General features: G+C 44.8%; 1 protein-coding gene across 1 annotated transcript in view; it reads right to left on the bottom strand.

The window, feature by feature from the left end:
* Positions 1 to 5023: 5023 nt before the first annotated feature.
* LOC8042731 overlaps positions 5024 to 13329 on the bottom strand; it is a 351040-nt gene continuing 342734 nt past the window's right edge. Inside the window, exons 6-8 of the mRNA XM_029972218.4 lie at positions 10016 to 10149; positions 8448 to 8664; positions 5024 to 6526 (exon numbers count right to left, since the gene is read on the bottom strand). Of these exons, the coding sequence (XP_029828078.2) occupies positions 6450 to 6526; positions 8448 to 8664; positions 10016 to 10149 (428 nt within the window). The 3' untranslated portion in view covers positions 5024 to 6449. The remainder of the gene's footprint in view (positions 6527 to 8447; positions 8665 to 10015; positions 10150 to 13329) is intronic.

Below are 13329 nucleotides of genomic sequence, written 5' to 3'. Positions count from 1 at the left end.
ATACGGAGTCGGGAGGTCATCTTGCTCGAACCTTCGCAAGCACCTCGGGGTGAGTCTCCACTTTTATTTCTGGACGCTGCCACTAGGAATGGAAACGGAACGATGGAAGGTTGACACCTCGACAGCGCTCCCCAGTCTCAACGACTTTCCCACCATTAGGAACGTTTTTAACGCCTGAATACTGCACTGCCTTCCAGCGATCCCGTTGAGCGATGGACGGCAGGGTTTTCAAAGGTTTCGCGCTCAATCCCAACCGCTAGCGCCACAACCTCAAGGAGTTTGAGCTTTCTGCAGTGCATAGTTTATTTACCTTGGGCAAAAAACATTGTTTTCTTTTTCAGGGAACTCTTTGTACTCTTCTCGTTTTGGAGAGCAAAAGTGGTGACGCTTACGGCAGGAGTACGTGGTGCGTGAGGATGATTGTTGTTGCAAAGCATGTATACTGACGCTTTGAACAGAATTTAGACGCTTCCGCCACCTAGCTGCACTTCTGTAGTAAATAGCGGCTTGATAAGTGAAGAAACCGGTTTTTGCGGTCCATCCAGAGCGGGTTCGAACCGCTAGTCAACGTGCTGTATGTGAACAAAAAACCAAACACTTAACGCCAACCGCTTGCTACGATATAATACTTCCTACCGCTGCCTCTACATTTCCCCTCCCTAGTTCCTACCCGCGCGCAATGTTCATCCCCCGATATTAACGAGCGGCATTCTTATACCTGGGTTCAACTTCAGTCACACGTAGACACATACGCACTGCCAAAAAGCAAATTGTCCAGGTGAATATTTTGCATTTGATTGGCTTAACCGCCTGGAAGGACACGCCCAAAGAAATCTGATGAAAGCCGCAACGTTGCTCTTGCGACGTTTCTCGATTGGCGCCTCCGTAGCGCTCTGACGGCATTCATCCTCCTTCCTCTTCCGCCGCGCACTCCTTTGTCTTGCTCCGTCGCAATTTTATGCCCTTTTGATCTTCCTAAGATAGCAGGCTGCATTCCGTGAGAGATGTCCCACCTAGCAACACCATTCCTCCTATGGTGGTATGCAGCTTAACGAAGCGTCTTCACCGGCAGCAGGTGCCTCGCACGAAGCCGTGGCTTACCTGTGGTTGATGCATGTTCTTCCCTTGAAATCATATCATTGAAAATCGTCGCAGCCTAAAAAAATATCCAAACGAAGTGTATAGAATAAATGAGTAAATGGTGAATGAATGAATGAATGAATGAATGAATGAATGAATGAATGCCTCTACATTTCGGCCACTGCAATGTTTATTGGAAGGGTCACATACACCACTGCCACCCTTCTTGCGGGGGGTGGGGAAAGGGGGCGGGGGAGGAACTTGGCGCCAACACCTGTAAAACTCTGAACAAATACGCTGTACACAACAAAGGAATAAACTCGCTTTCGTCACAGGTGCGGTCGAAATCACATCCCACAAAATGGGATTGGCGCATTTCAACCAAATAAGCACGTCTTCGAGTTAACCGCGGGAAGGGTTTCTTTTTACAGGCTGCTTTCATAAAAGGCAATATTACAATGTGTGCCGGGCGGACTCTAAATATTTTTAATGAGATATATTTACAAGCAGGTATCTGTCGTTACGCCACTATGTTCAGGCCCCTGTTAAGGTTGTAGGTAACCTGAAGAATTTCTGGGCATGGGCGCGAAACAGTGGATGTCATAACCTTCCGGAATTCGCCAGACATCTGCCAGAACACAAGGTTCCGGTGCTAAACAAAGTCCAACTAAAGAAGAAAAAAAGCAGGAAGGGTAGATAATTTGAACTGTACAATTTAGGAAGCGTCACCGGAGTACTTCCTGGAAACCTTCGCTCAGCGATTAGCAATTTTGAAAGTAACAGACTCTAAGATTGCTGACGTGCCATATAATGCAGCATAATTCTAATATACTTCGTCGCAGCTTATGTATGTACGCAGCCAACGCTACGAACTGATGCGACCAATCAAATAACCCCCCCCCCAAATAAAAAAAAATCTGTGTTTTTTTTAATTGCAAAAATAAAATATGCATCGCCGAACGTTCATTCTCCACCTAAATGTATCACTAGAGGTTCGAACCAGATACCAAAGTTTCAGCCCGAACCAATATCTTATTCAAAAGTGATAAGTGATTTTCTAAATATATATACGAAAAAATGAGGTTCATTTTCACCCATTTTCGGTTTCTGGCGCCGTAGAGCTCTATGCATTTGGCTTTGTCGGCCGCTACTTCCCCATTGAAATTTTCAGAAACTCGCTTATATCTTTTGAATAAGATACCGGCTAGTACTGAAACATCGGAATCTGGTTCGAACCTCTAGCGCTACATTTTGGGTAAAAAATAAAATTTTGACAACGCGTTTTTTTTTTTGTTTTTTTTTTTTGCGGTGAAAGAAAATGTAAATGTTTTTCGGGGACATCCTGTAGTGTCAAAAGTGCACGTCACTGGGCCTGCACTGCACATTAGAGTCTCAGTGATGATAAACACGTACAGAAGCACGACGAACATCGTGTTGGTGCGTTTTTGACATTGCATGATTGGTCCCACCAGCTCGTAGCGTCGGCTGTGTACGGACTTAAGGTAAAACGAAGTATAGCACGATGTCTTATCCTTTCCCTCGTAGGGGGAGAGACGTTGACAGTTTGCTAAGATAACCGCTGCTGGTGGCCCATCGCCGGCGAGTATTTCCTCGTTTGTTTTCGCAATTTGTCGCTGCCTCCTGGTTGTCCATCGCGCGTCAATGACTAGTATGGCTATGGTGCCTGGAACGAGCCTCCTGCTGGTGTGTTTTGCATCCTGAATGGCCCTCGCATCAGACTGTTTCCTGAATGCACACGGAATGCGTCAGAGGAGACGCCGGGTAATCGTAGGGCTTTATGGTGGTGCGGGCTGGCGACACTGACAGGGGACTAAAGAAGCGCCGGCGAAGACGAGTGGACGCAGGCATCTCTGTGGTCGTGGCGTCCGCGACCTTACCTAGTGACGGGATAAAAACGGCAGGCCGTTTTTTTTCCGGTGCCCGGCCTCCAGCAGGCGCTCAGTGCCCTCCGTCCTGCCTTGGCCCTGTGTGTGCTCTCTCCGGGCTCCCGAAACCCCGCTATCGAAGCTGGGAAGGTTGGAGGCGAGACAACAGAGGTACCTTACTGTAATTATTTCTTATGTCAACTGGCCGGGTGCACAGTGAGCATAGGGCAAAACTATTTCCAGTTCCGCTGCCGTGCAAGCAATTGCGGCGATGTGCAGCATTTTCAGGCTGTGACGTCAACGGGCGAAAATCAAGACAGAAAATTTAGGACGTGGAAAACACACCACTCGGAGACACGTTCGTCGCACCATTATACGGCTAACACAGCTTCTCTTAACACATTCGGCACCGGTGAAATGTGTTTTAGAAGGCGTTTCCTAACTTCCCTCGAGACCGACACGCCCCGACGCGGCACCCTTTCTGGGAAGAGAGAGGAACGAACAGCACTGCACGGCAGTGTATCACGTGTGAAATGACGTGGAACTTCTTGCCCTCTCTAATTGGCTGCCAAGACACGGCAAATGGCCCACAGCCAATCAGGAAGGGCTGTTCACACTACGTTACGCCGCCTTTTTTTCACTTCTCCTCAGCTTGGACGAGTGTCGGACATCGTTAGGCAAAACGCTGAATGCAGCTGTGGGTCTTTGAACGTTTATGCAATTGTGACCTATCGGAACCACAGCAGTTTATATACACTGTAGGCTAACCCATCGAAAGCCCGTGTCTCTTGTACTGTTAGTTGGTCACAAAGGGTAGCAATTCAATTGAAACGATATAATCGACCCTCACAGAGAAGAAAAAAAAAAAAACAGTAACAAGAAAAGCTATATATTGGCTGATTTCGCTGTACACAAGCAAGAATTTCAAACTTTGTAGGGGACTCCTCACGCATGCTCCTCCCTCACGCTGTAGGCTGAAGCATATGAATTATTTTTACGAACCTATATAATGAGCAACAACCAGCTGCATCCGCCTTTTTCTCGCTGGCGCTTTAGAAGGTTCCGGTCACTTCAGTAGTTGCCAGAAAGAAGCAGAAACACCTCGACGCTTGCACGTTGTGCTTTTGCACATATGCGCACTGTTTAGGTGACGTTTGTTCGAGAATTACCGTCGCGTGCCTGGCAGGCACTTTGCACCGTGCCCATGTCTCTTGTTGCATGCAACTGTCATGCAAAATGTGACAAAGCCAAAATAAACAACTATCGGTTAGACTAACTTTTTATATATTAACGTCAAACACCAAGCCTGGTTGCCATTCGTGTTAGCTGCACGGTACCGCACCTAAAGTTGCTAAACCAAATCATCTGATACCCTTAACAAAGACGCATACATATACTACAGTATGGGTCCTTCCTCCATCTATGTCCATTCCCAATTAATTAAAACGTTCCAACTATTTTCGCACGCTCTGCAAGCAGAAGAAAATGGCGATTCAGCTGCTGCAAAAATGTCTATGTGAATCAACTGACAACGCATTCAGTAACGTCCGGATAGCTTTCACCTGAGTCTTAAAGCACACATAAGCTCAAGCTTGTCAATGAACTAAGCCACAAGTGGCGTGTGAGATTCTAGGACAATTAAAACACGGTAGCGCCCATTGTCCTCAATGCCAATTATAAATAAAAGAAGATCTTCGATAGGTCAGACCATGTGCATTGTAGGCCAGGATCTATGTGCCGTCGTTTCTGAGATTGTGTTGTGCTCCCGACCAACCAGGCCTATAAGTTTGTGAAACACTTACGTGTATACCATATCAGTTTAGTTCCGTTTAAATATGTTTTAGCCTAAAAACAAAAAAGCTAGAAACTAGTGATCGATCATTCCAGCTACTAATGTCGCAGTCTGCCAGACTCCTCGGATATCCTGACAAAGCCTGAAGGACCAGCAATCGGATGTCGGCCTAATACGTGGAACAGGGGCACTTGTGGACCCCGAGATTCTACTTGCTTCGCGTTGAACGATAATGGGGTCTATAGTTTTGTGTTATTTTATCGGGGGGGGGGGGGGGGGGGGGACTAACGTGCCTCCCAGCGTGACACAACTTGGCGGAATTTACATTGCATGGAATGTTGTAAGACTTTGCTTGCTGAACTACCAGCCTTCTCAAGCAATTGTCAAACCCTTGCTTCAAGATTAATTTAGAGGGGGCGATGCGAATCTCTTTGTGTGAGGACAGGCACATTTTGCGCACTCAATGTCTCTTCTTTTTTTTAATAGTCAGCGCGGATCTTTTTTTTCTAGAACATGAAAGACTTAAAAGTATTTTTTTTTTCCATTTGCCCCTATTTCTGGGTGCGCCAGCGGTATACGCTTTCTTCTTTGAGCCATGCCGTACTTTTGGCCAATACGAGACTACTGATACGACAGGCATCGTTACATTGATGAAGTAATGGCATCGGCACTGCCTTTTATAAGTAAAGGCTCAGTTTTTAACCATTTGACAACCTATTCCAGCTGAGACGCAGAGATGGTATTTCAACATTCATTTGCTGAATGCTCCGGCGCAATGCCGATCCACCAACCAACATTTGGCCTGACTCATCACGCCAAAGGCATCTTGTACCAAACGCATAAATCCAAGATTTCAATATCGTGCTTTATCGCGGATCAAATGAGCTTCATGGAGGGGAGCGTGTCACGTTGTGCTCAAGCTCATTCGACTGGTCTGAAAAAAATATTACCCCCGAGCGAAGCTGACATAGAAGACGATACGGTGAAGTCAAGCGAGGCTATGTCAGCTTTAAACCTGGCACACCCATTTCGTGTTGTAAAGTCAGTTGACAGCTAGGATTTTAATATCGACATCCTTTCGCCACCACGGCAGACATGCGCTCTTTCTGCGTCGAGTAAAGGTTCTTACTGAGTGCTGTCATTCCGTTTAGCGGTGCTGTTGGCGCCAGACGTGATTCCGAGGAGCGAATCTGCGTTTCAGATCTTTCGTTAGGAGACTGATGGGGCCATTTTGTTTTTTCGCGGCCAATTACAAATTAAGTAGTAGGCGGGTTGAAAGCACTTCGTACTCTCTCCGTCAGGTAAGTCAGCGAAAGCTGACCGCAGTTGACTACAGTAATCCTGCAGAAACGTGTGACCTCTATTACGTTGCTTCTATGCTTAGATAATTTGGCGGCTCTAGTATTTTTGCGTGCTTCAAGCCTTGCACGGCATTCTAAAATTCCACCGTTAATCCAGAGAACCGCGGCAACAATCCGCTCCACTGGTCACGCTCTTCTTGGCTTTCATTAGTACTCGCCACGAAACTTTCGCCCTACTTCACGCTCTCCTCACTGGCAATTCATAAGCGTTTGTAATTTTGCGCGCAGATTAAGGACGCTTTATGTTGAACTCGTATTAACAACAGAACAAAAAGGCTAACATAAATATTTTTGCTGACTTCTTTCACTCTTGGAGTTGCCGGCGTGTTTTCATAGTTCGAGCACAACGAAGCAGACGAGAAGGCTTGAGAAAAAGGACGTCCATAACGATATTCCTTCGTTGGAACCTAGGAGACAGAGAGGAAAAGTAGTAAGCTTAAAGTTAGAACCAGAGTCCCTTGACAGTATACAGGGCTAAAGTTTTAGTAATAACTATAATATTAAAACAAGTATTGTGTTCATCATTCATCTCACCCCAAGATATTTAAGAACGCATAAGCATTGTCACGTTTTCTGTTTTGTATAAATTTACTTCTCACTAAAAATATATTTTTAGAGTATTACATCGTGAAAGGTATTTTAAGCGGCTTTGTGGTTTTGCCAGAAAGCATTTTAGCCTATTTGATCTGTCCAAACGTTACAGTGTCCCATCTCATTAGAAGCGTTCGTGAGCAGGACTCTACGCCGCAGCCATATAAGTCCCACAGGACAGACTCGCTGAATATCGAAATAGCACAATTCTGCACATACCAAAAAGATAATTAACGCATCAGAGGATCAACGTCGGGTGATGTGTATAGCCGCGACTGTATGAGACTTAAACGCAACGATCGAGAGCGTATAAAGTTTCCGCAGATTTTATGAGTGCGTACAGCATGTCTTCCTTCCCCCGCCTATTTAAGTGGAGTCGTTTGTCTAAATTACTTCTCCGCCCATAAGGAGCGTCGCACAATCCCATCCTCTGTCGACATGAGCCCAAGCTCTAAACTCGGAAATCCCAGAATTGGACAGGCAGGGCATTCCGCTAAGCCCGGCTTTGTACGAGGGACGCGAGCGGAGCCCCACGGAGTGCGTGCTCAACACGCATCAAAGCTTCCAAGCGTAAATAGCGTTTACTCCGAGCGAAGAGAGACAGTGTCCTTTTTCGACGAGCTTTCTTTTTAAAGCTCGCTCAAGAACGTCGTTAGGTACGCGGCTGGCAACTTTCCCCCAAGGTAATGACATGAGCAGCGTTAAAGAATTTGTAGAAAGGCAGGGACGTTGCCGACGCATTTAATGCCCGATATCCTTATTTTGTAAACAAAACATCTGTATAAAAAAAAAATAAGGTGAAGACTTTAAGCGAGTTGTATAACTTGTATCCGGGAAACTGCACTTTTAAGATGTGACCTAAGATTTCAAGCGAAAGGTTCGCTGACCCCTCAAGAACTTTCATTCTCAAGTTCTTTCCATCATGCCGCGGTACCTTCGTATCTTTTTTACGTCTCTCCGTGTGACGTCTTCGTATATTGAATTATAGGAGTGTTATACGCTTTTGCCGGCTAAAGGTGACCTATAGTAGGGCCCAGTTGAATCCAATCTTTTTATGTCTGTAAGTGGCCACTTTTTCCTCGCAATGCCTTGAACACTGAATTGTGTTACAAAACGAGACGGAACGCTTCTCCTAGGTACTACATCAAACGTGGTCGTGGGGTGTCTGCCAATAAGGCTCTTCGTTCCATCCATTAATAGGACACTATAAATTTTTATATTTTCATGCTCAGGATTGAGAAGCAGGTCTGCACGACGGATCTCACTGCTATTAACCAGTTATAGATGCTAGAGTAAATCAGCAGTGCGAACTGACCAATGGTGCCCGAATGCACTTGGGGGAATGAGCAGCAATACCTGGAATCATCAAAGCCTGCGAACAACCTCCCTCTACCACCATGGAACGTCATCGCCCTAGGATGGCGCCAACTCAGCAGTTGGGCCCGAGCTCGAACGCTGACTGTCCCTGGACGGATTGATTGGACACGACACCCAGCCGAGCGCTGACGTGGCACTCGTATTCAATCTATGTCTTCGCTCGATCTCGCTGTGATGACGTCGAAAGGATAGTGCACGGGCCTTTGATGATCCTAGGTGGTGGCTCGGTGGGGGGGGGGGGGGGGGGAGGGAGGGGGAGGAGGGGGCGGCTCGCCTGAGGAGTGTGTAGTTCCCTACACGAATCGGCTATATGATTTCCACATACTACAGTTTTCTAGCTAGGAATTTGTCGAAACGCACTTTCATCCGAGGCCCTGAAGCCGGAGCTACGATGGTCGTTGCTGATGGTCTTCTCGGCTGTGCTGATGTTGACGACGTGCGAAAGCGTGGCTGTGCAGCGCAGGTGCATCCGCTCGTCCTCGAAGTGTTCCGGCCTGACGCGAAAAAAGAGCCCCAGTGTTGCCAGGAACTTCGGGTACCTCTGAAGCGGCCGCCGTACTAGGTATTCTTGACGTGCCTAGAAAAGAAGAAACACGAAGGAAAATATGCGTGATGTTTTATTTGCTGCAGCACTTTCTCGTGTTGCCAGTATTTATATAATGATGATGATCCTTATAATTTGCGAGAAGCAAATTAGATGTGACAGGATTAGGCAGCGTGAGGTCGGTCTGCCATAGTGTGAGAATATTTATCTACGCTTCAGATGAGAAAGATAGTCAACGAAGTAAGACTGTTAGCCTGAGGTCTTTAACGTGCATCGCGCATTGGTGATACACGACTGTGGGTTTTACCATGCTGATCTATATCTAAACGAGACGAAGCGGAAATTGAACCCGGAATCCGGCTAAGGTGACATCTGTTAGAATGGAGGGTATTGGAATGATTAAAGAATTGCAAGAAAACGCGATTAGATTCGTGATGTGTAAGTAATACTAATTGTGGCATTGAACGTTCTGCAAGTTTCAAATGGCAGCCGACATTTCGCTAAATCACTGAACCTAAGTATATCCAGGTCACTTGCTCATTTTTTTAGTAGATCGTTTTTTTATTTGCCTCGAGAGGCATTATTAAACATAGGTAACAAGTAAACATTTTAGTGTACGGAAAAGCGCATTATCCCATTCCTCTTTTCCATGTCCGAAGCCCTTTTATACATTACAGTATTATAAACACCGAAAAAAGAAAAAAAGAAATATTATTTTTTTTAGCAGCTCGCGTGCAAACATTCGCTTCTTCCAAGCCCTATTATTGTCGGCAGACTATCATATGTTGATATATCCGGAGTTCTGCAGGGAAACAGTACCATCTCTAGGTAGCGTTCTTTGTACCGCGTTTACGGAGAGAGCGAGCGGCACATAACACTGCGGCCAAGCTCTTATATCTGAAGACCTTGCCGCAGTTATACCCTGCTGCTCTCCAGAGAGCCACGCATTACTTAATATCACGGGAAGGTACAGTGACAACCAATGAAACTCAGGTTAGCTACTTGAGATGCGGTTACGTAGAAACAGCTCTCTGAACTATCTTATACCTTTGTGCTCTGGCTAACTACTATAGAGATTTGGCCGCAATCGGTAACCAAGGCAAAAATATGTTAAAGGGGCACAGCAGTTTGTATCTAACCGTACAAAAAATTTCTAGCGGTTATAGCTGCCAAAGCATGAAGTTTTTAAAAGAAGTTGAAAACATGAGGTCCTGTAGTGAAGTTACCGTTTACGTGCGTCACTTGGGCTACATTTCACAATTCTTCGGCTGCGCAATATATATATATATAAAAGGTCGTTATTTTTGTTATTGTTTAATTAAAACGTGGGGTTTGCTGATACGTTTATGATGGGCAACGGGGGAAGAAATACGGTGTCGCTGACCTCCTTGTCGTTGATGTACCACATGAGCTCCGGCGGCTCGTCGTACTCTGCAGACCGGCAGGTGAGATTGACCAGGTCGTTGATCCGGTACTTCGGCAGCCCTCCTTCGATCGTCGGGCTGTTCGGACTGGTCTCTGGAGAAAAAGAGATACCTTATTTGAGGGGTGCTGCTTGGATGGACTTTTTAATCTCGCTTACGTTGCAAATTTTTTGGCGCGTGATAACAACTTTTAGATTCTCATACTGGGATTCGCCACATGTACCTCGCACTTCTGATACCTCCCAAAAATGCCGCCTCACAAAGCAAAACATTGTCGGTAATCTTTTCTTTAACGATAACGCAGTTTTAAACAGAATTTATTTGTCGTTAAAATTGTTATCAATCAACTTCAACATAAATATCTAATTTTGAGAATGTAAATTCTAACATCTGTGTTATAGCAGAGCAACGCCGGACAAAATCGCAGAAACAAATGCTGTTGGAACAAAATATGTCAAACTTCAGCACCTGTTCAACCAGGTATAATCTAAAAAAAATATTATCCCGTAAAAATAAGTCTTCACTCGTTTAAAATATAGTACAAAAAATACCTAGAACAACCACGCATCAAAGTATCACTGCTTTGCTGAAATTGTGAAATAAAGAGACCGGTACAAACAAATCGTATCGTACTAAAAAACAAACTTACATTTTGTCTGTAGCAGGGTCCCAAAACCTTTTGTTTAAAATATTTTGGTGTATAATATTTATACTTCGTTTCAGCTTTAGTTTACAAACAGCCGATACTACAAGCCCGAGCATTTGGCCCTAAACAGTGCTTGCTCACGAGCGCGCGTGCTTGGCACGGACGTTGAAAGCCCGTAGCTCGCGCTTGTAGCATCGGCTGTTCCTGGACTTGGCTGAAACGAAGTATAATGTTTCGGTTTTCAAGCGATTGCTTTATGGGCGACACTTCGGAGAGATTTCGTCCTCGTCGCTTGTCGTCGCCGCACGCGCGAGAAGTGGGAAACTCTGTTTTCCCTCCCCTCTTTCTGCGAAGAGCGGGAAGTCAGGATTCCGCTCGCCGTGCCGCGCGAAGCGAGCGAAGGCAAGCGAAGAGGACAGCCCTGGCGTCTCGCTAAGAATTGCGCAACGAAGGCATACGCGCTCGAACCATGGTGCCGTGTGCTTGAAAAACTTGTTTTCAAACAACACTCGCTTTATGCGAAATCCCACTCTGGCGGTATCAAGCAGCTACGCGTAATGTTAGATAGTTATAGAGACTCCCCCGCGCTTACCCACTTACTTCACGGATTACTGGCGCCAGTCGTTAGTGGCATCCACGAAGCCAACCACGACGGCTATGAGAATTAACCACGTCGCACCTCCTTCCTCAGGTACGTGATGGCACCATTCCACCCGCGCGCTTTGCACGACCGCGCTATAGCTATTGATTTCGTTTCTTCGCACATTCTGGGCGAAAAATACGACTTTTTTTTTTATGCCGCCACAGATAATGGTGTAATCCCTGGCGCGAAAGCTTCAGGTACTACGGATGCCTAACCACTTAGCACCATTAAAGCACCACTCATTAAGTGAAATTTGAAAAACAATAATAAACAACGAAAAAAATAATAAGCATCAAAAAGGACAAAAACAAGACTTCGTCGTTACCCCTGTTTTTTTTTACCTACGTATTTTGCTTTGACACAATCGGCCAATTATCTGTGCTGCTCGGCTTTCACTATATTACCAGATAGAAAATCAAAACCTCACTTGACACTGCAAACGGGTACTGCAAAGTATCCAGTCATTTGTTGAGCCTGGAGGCTTTCAAACTTTGAGCTCTCTGTTTGGAATCACAAGCTAAATAAAAAGAAATATCCTCTATTCCAACATTACGAAAACATTATCTGATTGTTAACCTTACTAGCAGAAGTTGTTTTTTTAGCCAAAAACATGTTTATAGCATGCAAATAACGAAATAATAGTTACTTTTGTTTCTTGCACTAAAGAACAAAAGTGATCCTATTAACGTTTTTTTACAGCACCCTGTCAAAAACCGTCACTGTAGTGACTGTATTTTTCTTCCCTTTAATCCAGATTCATACATTCCGTTCTTAAAGTATATATTTGAAACAATGCATCGGTTATTTTGCATATTTTGGTTAGCCCATTGATATTTTTAACAAGGCGAAATTCATGAGCGCTATAAACTGAGTGACAAACCTAAAATCATTATATTAGCAAGCAACCATCAATAATAAAACTCGCAAAAAAAACCAGCAACAAAAACTTATATGTTTTCATGACGAGAGGAATTCAACTTTCCCAGAAAAGTCAGACGAAAAAAAAGCAATACATTCCCTCTTGTTTTATAAATTCATCAGTGAGCGCAGATATAAACTTCACAATTTAGGCTCACTTTAGTTTTGCACAAATATTTCCAGCCGATTTTCTACTAGTGATATTTGTTTTTTCTACCTGGTTTGCTCTTGCAGCGAAAATATTGATGCCTTCCCTAATTCGGCCAAAATGTTAAAGATCCAGAACAAATGTATCGTAGAAAAACAAAAACAAGCGAGCATGAAATTGGTAAAAAAAACGGAACACGCCAAAATCGACCACCCCCCCCCCCCCCCCCCCAGCTCCATAAAAAAGTAACGCACGTAGCTGAAACAAGTGTAAAACCTTTTTTTTTTGTACGTAGGTTAAAGCCTTAAATGAACACTGAACACCCAATAATGTAAAAAAAAAAGTTCAGCGAAGTATCTACGTCACGACCAGGGTTGTAAAAGTTACTTTAAAAATGTACCCAAGATACAGTTACAGTTACTCCTACGGAAAAGTACTTAGGTACGCAGCTAGGTACTTGCTTAAAGATGTACCTAGGTACAGGTACAGTTACTTTAAAGATACTGTCTTTATTTATCTTCCCCAACTTTGTAAAAATATATTGGAAGTAGAGCTTTTTATACTAAGCATACACTCAAAAACGAGTTCGATAAATGTGCGTTTTTGGTGTCAATGCGATGTCCACATCGGTGTTGAGTCCTCACGTGCCTTGTCCCCACGCTCCAATTGGTTCACCGAGGCCACAGCTTCCACTGTTTACCATGTCACACCGAAACCGCCGAAACTCGCTTATTGACGTTCTTGCCTTCAGAGCCGGTGCTGAAGCCGACGGGCCCAGAAGACGTCGGCCGCATGAACAGACGCATGAGTCGAGTGCATATGCACCTAACCTTCGCGACGACGAGCGAAAGGCTTCAAGCTTCCTTATTTTATTTTTTTCTTTCGTTAGTCAGTAGAAAAAGGAGTTCTTTTTTTTTTT

Source organism: Ixodes scapularis, unplaced genomic scaffold (assembly GCF_016920785.2).
Source record: "Ixodes scapularis isolate PalLabHiFi unplaced genomic scaffold, ASM1692078v2 PGA_scaffold0__279_contigs__length_252992795, whole genome shotgun sequence".
In the NCBI taxonomy this organism is placed as follows: domain Eukaryota; kingdom Metazoa; phylum Arthropoda; class Arachnida; order Ixodida; family Ixodidae; genus Ixodes; species Ixodes scapularis.
Note: the sequence above shows the minus strand (reverse complement) of the source record. Positions and strands in the feature narration are given on the sequence as shown.